This window comes from Thermobia domestica, chromosome 13 (assembly GCF_964235325.1).
Source record: "Thermobia domestica chromosome 13, izTheDome1.hap1.1, whole genome shotgun sequence".
NCBI lineage: Eukaryota > Metazoa > Arthropoda > Insecta > Zygentoma > Lepismatidae > Thermobia > Thermobia domestica.
The window spans coordinates 41,733,463-41,753,266 of record NC_137466.1 but is presented as its reverse complement, the minus strand read 5'-3'; the positions used below and the strand labels follow the sequence as shown (position 1 = coordinate 41,753,266).

The 19,804-nt window shown below is 36.8% G+C and overlaps 2 protein-coding genes across 2 annotated transcripts in view; both read left to right on the top strand.

Annotated features, from left to right (window-relative positions):
* Non1 (nucleolar GTP-binding protein 1) overlaps positions 1-985 on the top strand; it is a 70,268-nt gene extending 69,283 nt beyond the window's left edge. The window contains exon 13 of the mRNA XM_081735658.1: positions 710-985. Within this exon, the coding sequence (XP_081591784.1) occupies positions 710-865 (156 nt within the window). The 3' untranslated portion in view covers positions 866-985. The remainder of the gene's footprint in view (positions 1-709) is intronic.
* Positions 986-13,201: 12,216 nt separating this feature from the next.
* The window catches only part of G6P (Glucose-6-Phosphatase), a 38,910-nt gene continuing 32,307 nt past the window's right edge, over positions 13,202-19,804 (top strand). The window contains exon 1 of the mRNA XM_081735657.1: positions 13,202-13,425. The gene's annotated coding sequence lies outside the window, so the exon portion shown is untranslated. The remainder of the gene's footprint in view (positions 13,426-19,804) is intronic.

The following is a 19,804-nucleotide window of genomic DNA, read 5'->3' as shown; positions in this document are numbered from 1 at the left end:
AGCCTAGAAGACCATCAAGCTGTTGAAGAAGTTTTGCTGGGACATAATCGACCATCCTCCCACAGCCCAGACCTCGCTTCAAGCGACTTTCAACTGTTTCCGTACTTGAAGGAGAGCCTAGGAGTCTGTCACTTTACTTCAGACGAGGAGGTGAAACATTTCGTGACAGCGCGACTGAACACGCAAGGACATAATTTTTACCAGGAGGGAATCATAAAACTCACCCTACGATGCAACAAGTACCTCGACCGATGTATGTAGTATATGTTGGCTATATTGGTTGTATGAAATAATATATACACATTTCACTGCAGGCTTTGTAACCTTACTTTCTGATCAATCCTCGTCAAATGTCTTTATATGTTTATCCCATTATCTACTGATACGAATCACAATGCTGCAGATGCAGATAGATATATTGAGAATGTGATTTTTGTATCGGCTTAGACCTCTACCTATATACATCTGACCTTAATGAGGCACATAATAGCATGGCACGGTCGTGGAAGAGTGACATTGATGATATGATCCTTTGAGGTGCTGAATAAACTTTTTCTTTCTCTCTTAATGAAAAAGACTAAGTTGCGATTGTAAGACAGAGTGTAGTTTCTACGTAACTATTCTTATACTAAAAATACGTATTATGTTCGGATCAATTAAAACAAAAGTCACTTTTAAAATGAGTTAACTTTGCTTTCTTTTTTTTCAGATGAAGAAGAAATTAAAGAAGATAGCTCATAAGGCGATATCAAAGAAGGTAGCAAAGAGAGGACTGAAGGGTGAGGGTGACAGGTTTATTGGAAACAAGATGCCCAAACATTTGTTCGCAGGAAAACGAGGAGTTGGGAAGGCTGACAGAAGATAACCGTACAAAACAACTAGTCTGTTATTTATTGATCGTCCATCTGTTCTTTCAATATTTATTAAATTGATTGGACACGTTGTTTTGTCAAATTGTAACATAAAAATAAGTTCTTCCGAACAATCTCTTTTGTTTTTCCTCGTCTAATTTCCTTTTCCTTCCACTGTAAACGTTTAATTTAATTTAACTTTTCATTGTAACACACAGAAACATGAAGTACAAGAAGCTATTTAGCAACAGCTGTAGCTCAATAATAGAGCGATCACTTCTGGTGCATGGAGTCCTATTTCGATTCCAGCTTTCGCCAAGTGGGCTTTGTGGTGGACAAATCCCGTGTACGTGGGTTTTGTGAGGGTTCTCCAAGGATGTTATAAAATAGAGGATCTGCCCTTACAACAAAATCTTGAAGCCTTACGTTAGTTTCGCCACCCCTACTCTGCCTACTCCACCCAACAAGATCGCAATGTTTTGAGCCAACATTCATGGCAGAAACGAGAGTAGCCAATCAGACGCGAGATGCTCGATTGTTTTTTGGCTTCATTGATTTAATAGGATGAAGATACTTATGGGCAGGTCTCTATTTTATAACATCCTTAGGGTTCTCCCGTTTCTTTCATTCTACCATTATCATTCTTCTCATCATTACCGTCTACTTTTTCCTTAGAGCATAATCGTGGGACAAGAAGTAATAAAAGAAAAATAACTGTTCTGTGCAGTATGATGCCACGGAAACCTCTTTTTGAAACATTACGCAATACTGAGTTAATAGCATTTAAAATATGAAATTAATCTCGAGCAAATCTGGCAGGAACTGAATTTACCAAACTTACCTTGAATGTTCCCCGCATTAAACCTACCCACCCTCATGACAATTAGTCGTCCCCGTTAGTTTAGTAACTAGCGCGTGCCTTTGGTGTACGTCGTCCCAGGTTTGATCCCGGTGGGGGAGCACAAGAAATTAATTTCATAATTATTCACTAGTCAAAAGAGCATAACGTGGGACGTTAAACTAAAATTCGTGACTTGACAATTGACTATTCGCTACATTCTTGTATTTCATAATTGAATTATAAGTGTGATACTAACATATGTGTGGCTTCGCATGCTTGCTTTCACAGCAGCATTTGAGAGGTAAATCAATTTAAAATGTAGTTCAAGAATGTTTACTAGTTTTTTAAATACTTGAAAAAAAAAAAGTATCGTAAATATGTATCAGGTGCAGTTAAGTTCTGAAGTTGTAATGTGCATTAAAAGGTACTTCATTTCTTGGCTCATACTAATTTGTATACGAGTGTCGCAAAGCATGTAAATCTACTATTGAAACCCTGTCGTTCTCGAAACAATATGTGTTAGTCTTTTTTCCTGCGAGAAGTTTTCAGCCACGGCGAAATTGTGATGATATACGTAAGGGTAGGTGTTTAGAGAGATTTGCGCTATGAAATGGACGAAGGCTAGAAAGAGCAAAGACAGAATACGTGACCAAAGGTCAGTGCCTTACGTACCTCATTGTAATGCAGAGTGGCGACAGATCTGGAAAACAGGAAATTTAGATTTGCTAAGAATGAAATTTTAAAAACATTTGAATTGAAAATTTTAAGACTATTTCAGATGTGATCGATTATTATTATTATTATTATTATTATTATTATCAAACCTAGAAACTTCCCTGTATTTTCCACTAACGATGTGTAACAAACTTATGTCCTGTAGTTGTGGAATATTATATTGGCGAATCATCCCAAAAATACAGTTGTATCAACAAACCAATGGGAAATTTATTTCCGACGCACGCATAATTCCAACTTTTTTCTTTTTTTCTGACGGTATATAGTGGAAATCCCCTTCTAAATAGAATGCTGTATTTGCGTGTTTCTTCGATTGAGCAATGTCTAAGAAGTCTATTAACCGCTTAACGGTTTTACCCGAATTATTACGTTCAAGGGTAATATGTAAATCTTGATTATCCCGAGTTATTACGTTGAAACCGTATTTTTCCGTTCGAATCTGTATTTAAGCGAAATGTTTTGTTGTAAGAAGAAAAGGTGCAGGCAGCAAACCTTAACAAGCAAATTAACCGTCTTTTGTTTTGGTTTATTGAGTTTTACACCAGGTGACAGTGTATTACTCCTGCAGTAATTCAGTTTATATTTCTCAGTATTATCGTGGCCAGGATGCTGTTCGTAAGTTGTGTTTCTTTCCTTGAAGAAAATTTGTGATTCAGACAGCATTGTTGTGAACGGTGTCAACAATGAGCAACGAAGAAGGAAGTTTCAGTGCAATTAGTATAGATTCAAATGGGACGAGTGACAGTGAATTACCTGTTTCAAACAGCGATTCTAATAATTCTGGTCATGGAATTGCAGATCTTTCTGCTGCTCGCCAATGGACTGAGATTAACCCGGATAATATTCCGGTTTCTGTGCCACATTTTCCGTTCAATGGCTCACCGGGATTGCTCGTAAACTTCGATATGGATGCAGATATTTTGCAATATTTCGAGCATTTTTTGATCGTGAACTGATAGAGATGATTTGTGAGCAAATACATATGCTGAACAATGTAACCAGAATCAGTATAATCCCAAGCCCTTTCCTCCGTTGACTGGGAATGAACTTACGTGTTTTCTCGGACTAGTAATTTTGCAGGGAATTTTGCAAAAGCCGCAATTGGAAATGTATTGGTCGAAGAATCCTCTTCTTGTGACGCCATTTTTTGCTCAGACAATGGCTTTTCGTAGTTTCAAACAATATTTCCATTTTTCAAATAACGAAGAATATGATCCAGATACACATCCGAACCCAAAACTGAATAAAATTTGGCCGGTTTTAGATAAGTTAGTTACCACATTTCAGGAAACCATTAGTTCCGGATAGAGACATCACGATTGATGAAAGTCTTCTGTTGTTCAAAGGACGTTTATCATGGATACAATACTTGCCGCTGAAAAGAGTTCGATTCGGCATCAAGAGCTACATGCTGTGAGAGTCGAAATCAGGGTACGTATGGAACTTGATCATATATTGTGGAAAAGACACGAAACTAAGCGACAAGTACAGTAACCTTCCTGTTTCTTTTCATGTCGTTATGACATTGATTGATCCTTTGTTAGATAAGGAACATTGTCTTACTATTGATAATTTCTACACGTCATCTGAGCTTGCAGATCGTCTTGTGTCCCAACGAACTGATGTGTATGGAACAGTGAAACTTACACGTAAGGATATGCCAACGGGACTAAACAATAAGTTGAAGAAAGGAGATATTGTAGGGTTTCAGAGGGGAAAAGTGACTGTAATGGTGTGGAAAGATAAACGAAATGTTTCGCTTTTATCATCTGTGCACAGCATACAAATGGCTGAAGTAGAAAAAAGAGGTGAGAAAAACAAGAGGCCAGAATGTGTGATAGCGTACAATGATACAATGGGCGGTGTAGATAGAGTTGACCAGCATCTTTCAGACTATTCTACGCCCAGGAAAAGAGGGAAGAAATATTACAAGATATTTTTCCACCTCCTTGACCTTGCTTTATGGAATTCATTCATCATATATACAATGTCAGGTGGTACAAAAAGCCCACTTATGTACCGCCTGGCCGTAATTGAGAAAATCATGGAAAAGTACCATGATACTGACATGAAGCCAAGAACACGACGGTCAGGTGTGATACCTTCTCCACTGAGACTGACTGGCCGGCACTTCCCGGACTATATCCCACCAACAGCAAATAAGATCAATGCAACAAGGCAGTGTGCAGTATGCAGTCGGGTTCGTGATGCTAAAAGCAGAAAGATTCGCCGTGAATCGCGCTTTTATTGTCCAGATTGCGATGTGGCACTTTGTGTGGTTCCATGTTTTCGTGTGTATCACAGTGGCAGACCTTCCAACAAAGTGATTGATAAAGTGGAAAGCACTGAACTAAAGTGGAGACTAATTCAAAAAGAAAAAGCAAATCTTTTTAATTATTTTTCATTTCTCATGGTGTTTTATATTACTCTGTTTTTACATTTAGCGTTCAGAATAAACATTTTGTGTAAGTGAGCTTATATTTGTACGAGGGTATCCCGCGCATATTTTATTTTATTCTTACAGTTTGTTTTATATTTTTCAGTGCCCGAAATATTTCGGGATAATCCCGATTGAATGTTTTCACGTTTTAAATAGCCTCAACTTATAAGACGATAGAAATTTTGCCATGATTCTGTTCAGGACTAAGCAAATAAAGCTTTTGTTTAAATAAAACATATTTTTTCAGCACGCAAATTCATTTAATCTTACAATTATTTTATTTTCAACTGTGACCGAAAAAACTCGGGATAATCCAGAAGTAGTATTTTGAGGGGCTATAACTTTCGAAATTTGGTTCTGAATGACAAAATAGTCGTGTTAGCACGCACTTATGATAGATTTAAAATATAAAAAAAAAAAAAAAAAATATGACCTTTTTGGGACGTTTCTCTAAAATAAATTCGACCGTTAAGCGGTTAATTCACTAATCTTTCTGTTACGTATATGGTGAGTTGATGACATCCTGTTTCCCCACTCGCCAAAAATACGAGAAAGTTCTATTTTGAATCAAACTAAGATAGGTATGTGTGGGCACCATAGATCAATGACAGTCTGGTATAATGTAATGACGTAAATAGGCTCTTTACAGAATATGAAATTATTCATAATCTGAATGAGTGGCGCCTATTTATATATTTCTGAGAAACTAGTGTCAAAGCTGTTCTCATCGATTATGGTAACGAGAAATCCTCAATACCATTGGTCCATTTCGTTCAGGTAAAAGAAATCTACGAGAACATGAGTCTATTTCTGAAATATAGTGGCTATTCCAACCACAACTGGGAAATCTGTGGTGATCTCAAAGCTCTGATGGTAAGACTTCCACTGGGAATGCAGATTGGTTACACAAAACATTCCTGATTCTTATGTCACTGGAACAGTAGTGCAAGGAAGACAATTATGCAGTAAAACAGTGCAGTGAAGACAAGAAAAAGCTTCAATCTTGGTGAACAGATGTATTGCATGAATTCCGTGTTGACAAAGACAGTCTACTACCACCGCTGTCTGAAATTGGCTTCATGAAAAATTTTGTGTAAGTAATAGACGAAGATGTTAGGCGGTTTTCAATTCTTAGTGTCAAAGTTCCCTGCGATTAGTACAGAAGGTTGTTCGCTGTATATCCGCCCATTTTCGATTCTGTACTGCCACCTGGCATATCATGCTGGAACTGTGGGTTTATTGGCGGGAGCAGTGTTGTGTCTGACCTTGTAGGTGCGTGAGTGTTATCAAATAGCACCGAAGATCAACAGTATTGGGAGAGTTACGTAATGGCCCTATTGCACGCTAAGTTTTTATACGTACGCATTGTGAAACAGCGTCGGGAGAATAGGTTAAAACTTAGTGTAACGATTGCGAAAGCTATTATGGCCCGTTACACAGAACAGACTTCCCTTGCTAAATGTTCACCCACAAAAACCATCAGAAGGGCTGCCAGAAAAATGACACCAGTAGTGCTAAAAGGAGCGTCCGTCGATTGGTGTGCCAAGAATATTCCCCGACGCAACGTAATATGCGACACAGATTCCACCTCGCCCCGTCAACTGTGAACAAAACAATTCGCAAGCGCCTCAGGTTGAAGTGTGTGCGGAAGGTGCTACCGCGTCACATTGCCGAACTTAAATGATCTGCAGAAAATTGTATGAAGAGTTCCTAGCGGGTTCCAAATGGAAGAAAGTTGTCACAATGAATGAATTATATGTCCATCTCACTGCTGGTGGTCACATACAGTGATGTAAATTTTCCGATTCATAAAAACATACTTCACTTATTCCTACATCGTTGTTTAGCCGTATACTTTATTTGTAATAAATATTGTCTGAAAAAAAAAAAAGTTATATGAAGTGGAAAATATCGATTATTCATTTCTGCAAAAATGTTTCAAAAACTTCAATGTATTCTTCCCTCAAAATTCACCTTTGATCTCACATAATCAATTCGTTAATTTAATGCGCGTAAGACGGTTTTATCATAGCTTTAAACACAACAAAATCAAAGCATTTCTTATTTTCTATTACAAAAATAATCTTAATAAGGAACTGTACTTTTATGTAGTCATTTCATTACATAGGCAGGCGTATATGTGAAGAAATAGTGGAGTTTTCTGTTTTTGAAATAGCTGGTTAATTCACAAAGGTTTGTTTTCTCTTTCTCGTTACATTTTAAACAATGGGATGGGATATTTGTACTCTACGAACTCGATTTCTGTTCCCTGTACTTTAACCATACTTCCCTGTATCTGCGAATAATGAGTTAAATGCATGCAACTACTAGGCCTAAATGAGCTCCTCCGTGGCTAAGCGTACGCGCCTTTGGCGCGGGAGACCCGGGTTCGATTCCCGGCGGGAGCTCATGTGGTTCGGATTCCACGTTAATCAGTAGGTCCACGTCTCATATAGTCTCGCTGCTGAAAAGGGACGTTAAACTCAAAATCAACTCAACTACTAGGCCTAAATATTTATAAATGGAAACCACTTTGTTATACATATAATTTATTCAATAAGCTTCGTAGTGGAAGATGGACTTAACTTCTTTGCAATCAGTCAGTGTCGTGCCGTGGGGGGGTGGGGTGCGAGCGGGGCAACGGCCCCGGGCGCCGAAGGAAGGAGACGAAAAATTCGGGAGAAAAAAGAAGAACGTGCACTCAGCGACGTTAGTCTTCATGAAGAGTAGCAAAAATTAGTTGAAAGTTTTCCTTCTTGCTTCCTGCAGTGCCGTGCAGTGGTAAATCGGCGCCTTCTTCTCCGTACATATGAGTGAAGTCAACAGACCAGCCGCGAAGCGCCACCATAGTTCGCGCGAAACGCAAGAAAATTTTAAAAATTAACCGTGCTTTTCCTTGATTTTGAGCACTTTTTGTTACATTTTCCTATATATATAGTTTGTTAATGAACTATACCGACAAACTGTAAGAAGTGATTTTTTTTATTATTATTATTTTTACATCAAAATAAGAGAAAAAGTTCATATGGAGCTTTGGGGAAAAGTCCATAGTTTCAGAGCTAGGGCTGTCCAAAAACGCGAAAAAAGCCAAATTTCAATAGGCCCTATTTCGAATTCCAGAAACTGGATGGTGGTCCTAATCAGCGTAAAGGAAGTCACGCATATGCAATCCAAAAATGCAGATTTCATTAATTTTCAGTGGGTGTACAGTGTATTCCATACAGGGTGAAATTTCCAGACAGGCCATCAACCGAATTTTGAGATATGCTCTGACTTTATGTTTGGTCCAAAGTATGCAAACGATAAGCCTTGATAGCAGTTTCCTTTGGCGCGATATCGGAAGTAATAGCTATTAAGAATCGTCAGCAACACGATGTCTCGTACTCGGGAAAACGCATGCTGCAATGCTTTCTTTCATGCTTATAAGTGAAGAAAACGTGAAATATATCGTGACGAAACACATTGCATCACACATTATTCCGAATACAAAAAGACATGAAACTGCCGGTTTCTAACACTTCCGACTTCCCCTCGAGGCATTGGATGTCCATTGTTCTCAAGGTTTACCTTCTGCCTGCTTTGGACACTCTGAAATCAGGGTATATCTGATAACGCTGTTGAGAGCATATCTGAGAATTACACCCTGTAGGGAATACCCTATATACCGGTACCTATTGAAAATTGACGAAATATGCATTTTTGAATTGTGTATGCGTGGCTTCCTTTACGCTGATAAGGACCACCATCCAAAGTTTTTGGAATTCGAAATAGGGCCTGAATTTTGGACAGCCTTAGCTCTGAAACTATTCACTTTTCGCCATAGGTCCATAGGAACTTTTTCTCTTACTTTGATGTGAGGAATCACCTCTTACAGTTTGTCGGTATAGTTCATTAACACTCTCTCTATATATATATTCTCCTGAATTTTGGGCCCTGTTACTTCGGGGCCCAAGGCCATTGTCCTGCTCTCCCCTCCCCACGGTCCTGTCAGCAAAATCCTTTACTGACTTCCGTATATCCATTTCTTCAGCTTCGCATTTATTGAGAGCAGTGCTAGATTACTTTAGTTATTTTTGGCGCAATCTGCTTCTCACATAGTTTTATATTAATTTCAAGTTTGAGAACGATCTTTCCGCAGAATTGACAGAGACAGGGAGCGTGAAAACCAATAAATACTAGGTAATAAGTTATGTAGAGATAGTGATTCACAATTAAACGTCTTGTAGGTCAAACACAGAATTTTGAACACTTATTTCAGATTTCAGCTGTTTCACAAAGCAAATTACTTTCATTGGAAACGAAGAACCAATATCACAACTGTAAGTTGTTTGAAGTATCTATACCCTTCTTAGAATTTCATCATCAATGAGATTAATTATATTGGCAGGAAACAAAAAGGAAAATTTGGATACTATGTCACACAAAGATGTAAAAAAAGACAATGGAACTGTGAATTTAGCATGACAAATAGTTTAAAATAGATGTTGATTCTAAAGTTTGATTCAATATTTCCCGCCAAATAAAAATATATAGCCTATAAAAGCCGACGAACTGACTTCGTTTTTGTTCATGATGCTTGACCTACACGTCAAGTTTCCCAAAGATAGCCGAAAAAAGGGGAAGGTGGAACAACATTACCGATTAATACAAAACTGAAAAGCACGTTGATTCGACCTATTAGGAGGCTAGGGTGAAGGGCCCTTTTGGAAGTATATCGGGCTCCCCCGCATTGCGGCGTTTCGCGCCATAGTAGTTACGCCACTGGTGTGTTTGCAATAATCAGCAAATAATATGTAATTGATTTTTGCGAAAGCTTGTTACGGAAAAGCCCCAGGTTATAATAGAGGCAAGATTAGGTAGCCAGGTTATTTTTCCTGTGCTTGAAAATGTAGCGGCGCAAATCTGTCTTCAGCATTGAGGGGGACGGGTAAGATTTTTTTTTTTTTTTTTTTTTTTTTAAGCGATGATCAAGACATTTATGAAGTTGAAAAACAACGCTGTGGAGGTTCAGGGGACCAGAGTTGTCTTCAACATTTGAGTCAACATAAAACTGGCCTAACTTTGTACAAACAAGGATGCTCCTCATATTTTTCAATCAGTATAATAATAACTTCCCTACTGCAACTGATTTTTCTTTACTACAATTTAATTTCCCACACAAAACAAAGAGCGTGGATATTTGGCACAAAATCTTTCGCTTCCTTTTAACACACTACGGTGCTGCAATCGGACCACAAATGCTGGGGAAAATATTACGAAATAGAGCAGGTTCTATCGACAAGAAATGCCATAGAATATGCCATGGCATGGGAAATGCTGTAGCATTTGCTACAGGATATCGACGATACGATTTTTACGAGAAATGCTACAATAAATGCCTCCCGTCTAAAACTAGCCTTAGGCTAGTTTTAGACGGTAGCATTTCTCGTAGCAGATCTGCTGCCAAAAATCTCGTATAATATTCTATGGCATCAAAAGTACGTGGTGCTTTACACGGTAGCATTATGATAAGCGTCTTGTCGTAACGCAGCAAACAAATCACTGGAGAAGAGCGCAATTATGGCTCCAAAACTAAAGCGTGAGGTAGCTAAAGCTATAGTAGTTGTAACAACAGTTCTCGTCGGTTATATTAAAAAACGAATACCACAAAGAAATATATGGTCAAAGAGCATTCCTACTCCAACTCATTTTTCTTTACTACAATTCAATTTCCCACACAAAACAAAGAGCATGGATATTTGGCACAAAATCTTTCTCTTCCTTTTAACACACCGCGGCGCTGCAATCAGACCAGAAATGCTTGGGAAAATGCTACGAAATAGAGCAGGTTCTATCGACAAGAAATGCCATAGGATATGCCATGGCATGGGAAATGCTATAGCATTTGCTACTTTACACGGTAGAATATCGATGATACGATTTTTGCTACGAGAAATGCTTCCGTCTAAAACTAGCCTTACAGGGAGGCGCCGAACGGCAGTGGTATGCTAACTCCTCTGCAATAACACGAAATTTTCCTGAGAGTCTGCTTTTTCTGAATATTTTTGAGAAGGTCATTAGAACATGATGGTGGTCGGTGCCCATGGGCATGGGCGGCGATTAGGGGGGCAAGAGGGGGTAGTTGCCCCCCACTTTTTTGAAGTGACCTCTTAATGTATATAGTTCCATTTGGAAATGTAAAGTTTTTCTATGTATTACTGGTTCATAAAAAAATGATGCCATATAATATTTGCTATTATGTGAGTACGTATTGATTATTTGTTTTCCCGTGGAGTTACGATAACTACAAGAATTGCGATTTAGATAAGATAAGATAAGATATGCTTTATTGTCATTAAACAACATTTGTTGCAATAGACATTGTCAAATAACATATATATATATATATATATATATATATATATATATATATATATATATATATATATATATATATATATAGATAGATAGATAGATAGATAGATAGATAGATAGATAGATTTAATTGCAATTAATATTGCAATTATGTATTTCTTTAAATGTCGTAACATATTCTTGTAGTATTTACTGTCTCATTTTCAAAGTAATAACATACATGTAATAGCATGTGTGGAATTGTAAATATAACGTGTTCATTAATCCTCAGTTTCAATATAACTTCTATAAAACAAGCCTCATTCATTACTATGATTAATATTATCCTTTTTATTTATTGTTTTACAAATTTGTTATTAAATAACCTATCACACAATTTTCCATACTGAATTTTAAGATGTTCATGAGCTAGGAATTAAATCTCTTCTTACACTTCTGTTCTGTAAGAGTACACAGGGCTAGTACCTACTTGCCTTGCTCTTGTCAATTTACTTTATAAAATATGAAATACGATATTTTAACTGGAAAAGATAGTATGCTATTAGTCATACTACAACCTTTCGCCTAATATCCAGATCATGTCTTGCCCTCCCACTTTTAACGTCCAATCCCTGCCACTGCCCATGGGGTTGACTTCAATACAGTGATCGGGGTAAAATATGACAAACCAACAAGGACTGGCGCATTCATTCACTATTCCTGGCTTGAATGTACTGTTAATATTCTCTGCAGTTGGTTGTGTGCAATATCCTAGTTTGAATCCGTAAAAATATTCCTATTGTTTTTTTTTTTTTTCAATTTACACTTTCATACGTTCCTGATTTTATGGTACCGCCAGTCTATTTCCTGGACGTGTCCAAAGTTTGTGACATTAGGTGCGTTAGTCCATTCTTGTATTGTTGCAGACGTAATTTTCCCGCCAGACTTCAAAACGGACATTTCATTCGGACCAACTAATAATGATTGCGTCTTCAAATCATCTGTAGGCACGGACTATGTATTTTTTCTTCAACAACTTCCTTAGCGAAGTAGTACTTTCTATAATTAAAGAAGTGCATTTAAATACATAGGTGTAATGAACGTGACATTAATTTCGAGAAACGAAATTTTAGATGTATTTCTGGTATTGCGCAAAGTGACCTCAGGAATGGAAGAATAAATGCTATGTAAATTATAATGCCAACAGTGACTGTAGTTTGTAAACAAATATCACCACGCATACCCACTATCGCTAACGCCTACAGCTGCATCTCCGTGTAAAACCTACCAGCTTCACCCTGCTCTGAACCGGTTTAGGTAGAAGTCTTGATTTTGGAATCATCTGGTACATGTTTTTTTTTTTCTGCCATAATAGTATATGTTTTTGTGAATATCAGTTTGTATATATATTATCAAACAGCAGACAGGTTATTTGAACATGCGCCAAGAAATTAATATTCTAGAATTTATTGGAATTTAGAGGAGAGAAAAATTATGTAAAAAAAAAATTATGAACTGGTTACTACATTCTTAATCGGCCTCAAAATTTGTGTTTTAGTTTGCGATAATCTGCATAGCAACTATAATTGCTTTTAGCATATTTTGTATTATGTTGAGAATTGCAATTTTTCCTATTAATTTCATTATTCCATAACAAACTTCGCAAAATTAGCAAATATAAAAGCAACGTTAATAATGAAGTTTTATGATCTCAAAATAAAACGCAAATTTTGCGTTGTATCGATGTATACCGCTACAAAATGTGGCCCTCTGAGTGTGCTGTGGAGAGACATGATTTGACCAAAAAAAAAAAAGTAAAGTATATGACCTTAGGACGAAATGAAATCTTATTATTATTTCATGTTATTAAGTTAGTTGTATTTATCAATAATTTATGCAAATTCGCAATAGACATACAGTGACATTTGATTACTTTACTTCTGGTTTAGCCTAGTGCTCTTAATTTAGTTTTTTGGGGGGAAACTTGTATGGAGGAACTTAGCACACTGTTGCAGCAGACGGTGTAATGAGCGGAATGCGGCGTGGAATGCGACATTGTTGACATAATTATGAAATAACCCTAGGAAGAAAGTTGAGCTGTTTCATAATTTCGTATAACCTAATTTTATAGATTAAAACCAATACTTAACGTTCTTTGTGTACTCAGAAATTGAAAGAGATCTTTATATTAAACAGTAAACAACTTCACACAGGTTGTTGATAATGTAAGTAGCAGCTGTAGTCACTGCATTAGCTTGTTTAATTTAACTTGATTCGTTTATAAACAATTTAGAAAGCATACTGTCTACCCATATATTCAGTACTTACTTGAGAGGACTATAGCACGAAAACAATTGTGCTGTACATTAGAACATCCAGCATACATGCTTTGCACTTATTCGGGGTATCTTCATATCGTGTAGTTGTGTTTACAGTATTAAGACCCGGTGAAAGTAATCTCAATAGATGCTAATTATGTATAAGGGAAGTATATTTTCATGTTTTTCTTTCAACAAGTGAAATTTCCTGTGTTTGTGTAGTTTGGCAAGGTTCTAGATTACTGGTCCCCCTTCCCATTGAGCAGTAATAAAGAGAAAACAACGTGCCCTGCGAGGCTCTAAGCCTCCAACACTCGCTAACGCTCGCTCTTCAATACTGTGCAAATTAAATGTATAAACTTTAGTACATAAAGAAACCAACCCAGCTACTAACCTACATGGGGGACTAGTAATCTAGAACCTTCCCGTGTAGTTTGGATAATGGCAGTTCACTTTTGAAAACTTATTTTGCGAAAAAAATTACATTATACATTGTCGTCTTCCCATTTCTAGGTGCAATAAAAAGATATATTCAAAAATTTTGATTTGACTACTCAAACGGTTGTTGAATTAAGCTGCAGCAACTTCTCTTATGTGTAATTCACCCTTTATCATTTACTAGCACAAAATGTATCCTACGCGGCAGCTGAATCGACATTTGGCTTGAACCAATATTGCATAGTACAATATTATTGAACTCCAGTGGGAAAATCATCTTTCAGCAAGCATATGTTGCATTTTCATAAGTATTCGTCTCACTAAAGGTGTTATTTAGTTTCTCCCTCAAATCACTTGGTTGTGACTGAGTCACTTAGAAGTGATTGTGGTTAGGTTAGCTCACTGTAAGTCACAGTACTGGCTCTGGAGCCGTTGATGAATTTGGGAGAGAGATCTAAATGCCATCCCAATGCAAAAATGCATGATGCTAATTTGATCACTTATTTCTTTCCTCAAAGTACAGAGCTGCTTTCGGGTCAATAGTCGAAAATGGTGTTAAGCAGGGTTGGTAAAAAAAAAAAAAAAAAAAAAAAAGATGTTTTTTTATTGAAAAGTTTTTTTTTTGTTGTTGTTGTTTAAACCTTTTTTTTTTTTTTTTAATATTTTGCTCTATCTATTTATATCACATATGGACAGAATAAGTTTTTCTCGCCTTGGTGTTATTATGCAACAACCGGTTATGCTGGAAGGGGTTACATAAGCTTAAAAAGGAATCCAAACCGCTTCTCGGCTTACATCCGAGAGAAATTGTCCTCCATTTGAACTCGAAACCGGGACTAATTGGCCATAAATGCGATAGTCTGCCGACTCACTCACAAAGGACCCCTGATAAAAATACGTTGTACTTATCTTTACATACTTGTTAATATAACTGTGAAGAGTCATTTCAGAAGGACAAAAAAAGATGGGTTAAGTGCCGTATCGCCGAACCAATTTTAGGAAATTTACCGGGTCAATTGGTGATTTTATTTAAGTTTGTGAGGAAGAATGAGTACAAGGGAGGTATGGGGAATAGTAAAAGTTAAGAAAGTGGTTGTATTTGTTGATTGTTTTGATGTTGTTAGCGGCACTGTATGTGGAGGCGGATGGACTATTTCACGGAGAGGTCACTTGTTTTACTATACGGATCCAGAAATTGTTAAATGTACAGAAAAGAATTGGCAAGTCTGTAATTTGCCCATTTCATGTCGAGAACAGAACCCAACCAACCCCTGCCGGGCTTCTGACCCGTTCCTACTATTACTATTACTACTCTTACTCCTGCTTCTATTACTAATACTTATACTATGGATCCGTATTAAAATAATACTGCATGCCTAATGTAACGTAATCTAGCGTAACTTAATGTAATCCAACAAAATATAACCGAATGCAATACACTTTTGTGCTTTTTTTTCAGTTTCAGTTTTCAAAGTGGGCACAAATGCCAAAAAGATAAACAGTTGCACAAGTGAAACCATTATACAGAATTACATATGGACAATTTCAAAATACTGCAGAATACAGAAGAACTAATTTAGTCCAAGTTAGTCCACTACGACTTTTATTAGTCCAGTTTAAAGAAATACAATGACTTAATTTGCATATCAGTAAGAAAAGTAAATAAAGATACGAATTATTTGAGTCCACTTTGGCACTGACCCATTTATACATATGCAGGGTGTTTGAAAACGACACCACCAACGTTTGGGAGGTGATTCCTGACACCAAAATAAGACAAAAAGTATAGACCAATCTGGGTGCACAAATGCTTCCTTTCGGAGTTATAGGCTGCCGAAAACATGAAAAAATGAAATTTAAAAATACATAGCTCCACTACTATATGATCTTTGTTAAACTCAAACTATTCTCCAGATTACAGTTTCTTCTGTAATTTCATGTTCTGTTTTAAATCTCACCGAACTCGTTTATACTCATTAAGCTTTGATCCTTCTGCTCCATACGATTACAATACTAGCCATAGAAAAAGTAAAGGATTCTGTTTGATTCACGGAGATCTACTCTAGGTTTGACTAGAATGCTAAAGTCGATATATTTTTCCGTATTACTAACTTTAACCAATGTGATTCTTAACGTCTTTCGTTTAGTCGTGATGCTAAACTAGAAACAAAAACTAACCACGAATAGTAGTAATTATTAATGATAGTTTGTATGTTTTCGCAGAGACTTTAAGAATTCAAACCGAAACTGGACTCTAGGATGTATAATTAATGCGATTTTTCACTAGTAGTGTTAAAATTTAACGCTATTAGACGTAATTCCGGTGTTACATTGAAGTAATGGAATATATATTAATATATTACAGGATTATAATTATTAATAATGTTCGTACTCACTTAAACGACGGTTTTGTTAATCTTCACCGTAAACGTTTCAGCGAGAGATTTGTCGGTTTCCTCAGTGGGACTTATTTAATGAATTTTAACATTGCTTGGAGAACTACATTACCGGTAACATTCCTGTACTGTAAAGCAAATTATTAAAGATATCTTCTAAATTTTGTTCTTTATGTTTAAAAGAACACACTGACGCGTTAACGACGTAATGGTCCTACTTTTCTTTCGTCTTCTCTTTTTCAGTTTAACATTCAACAATTAAGCCCTTTTAGGCTAAGAGACAAACGAGCGATTAAGGCGATTGATTTTGAAACAAATAGAGGGAGGAAACAGGAGTACCCCGCGGACACAATGTTGTCCACCACCAACGTGCTTGGCCGGGGATCGAACCGGAAAGCGCTCTACCACTGAACCATCGTGTCCCTTCTCTTTCGTTCCCCACTTGTGTTACCTCCTTTTTACTGAGTTCAAGCCGGATGAATGTACTTTTAACCCTTTCCGGATCCTGGCTTTTTGGGCTATTTTTCAGACTTTCAGTCAAGCAGCTACTGTATCGTCACTATTTATCCTAGGATCATGGTTCATACCTCATTCTCTTCAGAATAGAGCTGGCTTTCAAATGGTACCACTTGCATGCTCATACCATATACCAGAAGCGGGAAAAAATGTCAAAGTGAAGGTTTCGGAGGGAAATTTTTTTTCTCGAACTTTGGCGCCCCCTGGACCCCCCCCCCCCCTGTGTGAACGTAGCCATCTAAAAAAATCTGAGAAATAGTACTTGGTATACTGAATGTGTGTGCCAAATTTCAAGTTTCTATCTTGAATAGTAAGGGAGGGAGAAATTTTATCAAAATTTCCCACCATGCCCCAAATTAGCACAAAACACTATGATCTCAGGGAAAAAATTCCTGAGACATCCCTGATTACCCTAGAGTCATGTGTCGCCCATATTCTCTTTTGAATAGAACTGCCTTTCAGGCGGTACCATTCACATGTCTCCATCATGTATCTAAGGCGGGAAATTCCAGAAAAAAGGGATTTTTTTGGTCTAAATTTCCCTTTTTTCAACTTTTAGCCCCTCTGGACCCTCCTGTTTTAATGCAGAAATCTGAAAAAAATCTTAAATACTACTCGGTGGACTGAATGTTTGTGCACAATTTCAATCTTCTAGGTGCAAAAATAAGCCCGCCAAAAAAAAAAAAAATCAGAAATTTCCCCATGTTACCCTATACAGAAGTATATTTTGAAAAAAATTCACTGGGACGTCCCTAATTACCGTAGAATAATAATTCAACCGTCATTCTCTTCAGAATGGAACTGTCTTTCAGACGGTATGACTCACGTGTCTCCATCATGTATGTAAGGCGGGAAAATCCTGAAAAACGGAATTTTTTTGGTCTAAAAATCCCTTTTTTCAGTTTTTCCCCCTCTGGAACCCCCCCCTGTTTTAACGCAGAGATCTGAAAAAATCTGATAAATGCTACTAGGTAGGCTGAATGTTTGTGCACAATTTCAATCTTCTAGGTGCAAAAGTAAGCCCGCCAAAAAAAAATATACCCACCATGTCCCATTTTTCCCTATATAGAAGTATACTTTTCAAAAAATCCCTGAGACGTCCCTAATTACCCTAGGACAATGATTCGACCGTCCTTCTCTTCAGAATGGAACTGCCTTTCAGACGGTATGACCCACGTGTCCCCATCATGTATGTGAGGCGAGGAAATGACGAGAAACGGGATTTTGGGGGTAAAAATATCCCTTTTTCACCCCTTTGCCCCTCTGGTTCCCCCCCTGTTTTAGCACTGACGTCGGAACAAAAAGCTGGTAAATACTACTCGGCGGACTGAATGTTTGTGCAAAATTTCAATCTTCTACGTGGAAAAATAAGCCCGCCAAAAAATATTGAACATAGGCTTAGTAAATGAGAAAATAAATTTTTGACTTATGACGTCATCACCTCCTATGTCTGGATGCAGGAAGGTCTGAAACCATACGTAATGTCTTCTACAAGGCCTCTGGACTTGAAAAAAAAAAAAAAAACCGGACGAAAAAGCTCAAATAGAAGAGAAATAACGCAATGTACCATGAAAAATGCGTATGGTACAAATTTTACCATAGGATCCCCAAGGGGTTAATGGAGATTGAAAGAAAACTAGGGTTATTTCATCATTCAACTTGAATGTGTTCTTTAAAAAGCGAAGAACTAGTCTAGATTAACAATAAACAGGGTTGGCAAAAACCATGTTTTTTTTTAAAAAAAAGTTTTTTTTTTTTTTTTTTACACCAGGTTTTCTTGGTTTAAATAAATTGCTCGATGTATTTATATCACGTATGGACAGAAATAAGTTTGTTTCGCCTTGGTGTTTTTATACATCTACCGGGTTGTGCTGAAAGGGGTTACATAAGCTTAGAGCGGAATCCAAACCGTTTCTCGGTTTACATCCGAAAGAAATTGTCCTCCATTTGAACTCGAAACCAGAACTAATTAGCCACAAAAGCGATACATATGCCGACTCACGAAGACTCCTGATAAATATACGTTGTACTGATCTTTACATATTTGTTAATATAATTGTGAAGAGTCATTTCAGAAGGACAAATAAATAAAAATAGAAAGAAAATAAACAGTTGCACAAATGAAACCATTATACAAAATTACATATAAACAATTTCAAAATACTGCAGAGTACAGAAGAACTAATTTAGTCCAAGTGAGTTCACTACGATTTTTACAGTCCAAGTTAAAGAAATACGATGACTTAATTTGTATATCAGTAAGAGAAGAATAAAGATACGAATTATTTCAGTCCACTTTAGTTCTGACCCATTTATACATAAATAGATATCAAAGATACTTCTGATTTCAATAAATGCCTCTCGTTGGGTTTCTTATGACCCTCCTTCCTCCCACACACACACTCCAATAAAAAGTACGGCACTTCGATGTAGTTTATCAACAGTAAACATTATTAAAACGAAACAATATATTGATTGCAACTGCATAACAATAATAACAAACTATATATATAAAGAAACATTCATAAACTAATAAGAACAAAAGTTGCTTTTGTAGCATAATCTCTCTGAGTACTGAATGGGGAATTTAGGTCTGAATATAATACGAATAATATACGGGAGTGAAACGTGATAACCCACAAATGTGTTTTCATCAAGATTTTATGAACATTTACACTTTTACGAACATTTTTCGTTTTTTGGTTTAACGAGTTTTTTAACGGTAAGTAAGATAGATAGCTTTCATAGTAATTTATTTTACAATGCAAAAATGTTACCGGTAATGTGATTCTCGTGCAACGTAAAGAAATCGTATTCAAGAAAGCAACAAGCCGATCGCTGAAACGTCTACTGTGAAGATTTACAAAACGGCTGTTTAAGTGTGTATAAACATTATTAATATCGATATTTGTCCTATAGGTCAGAGAAAAATTTAA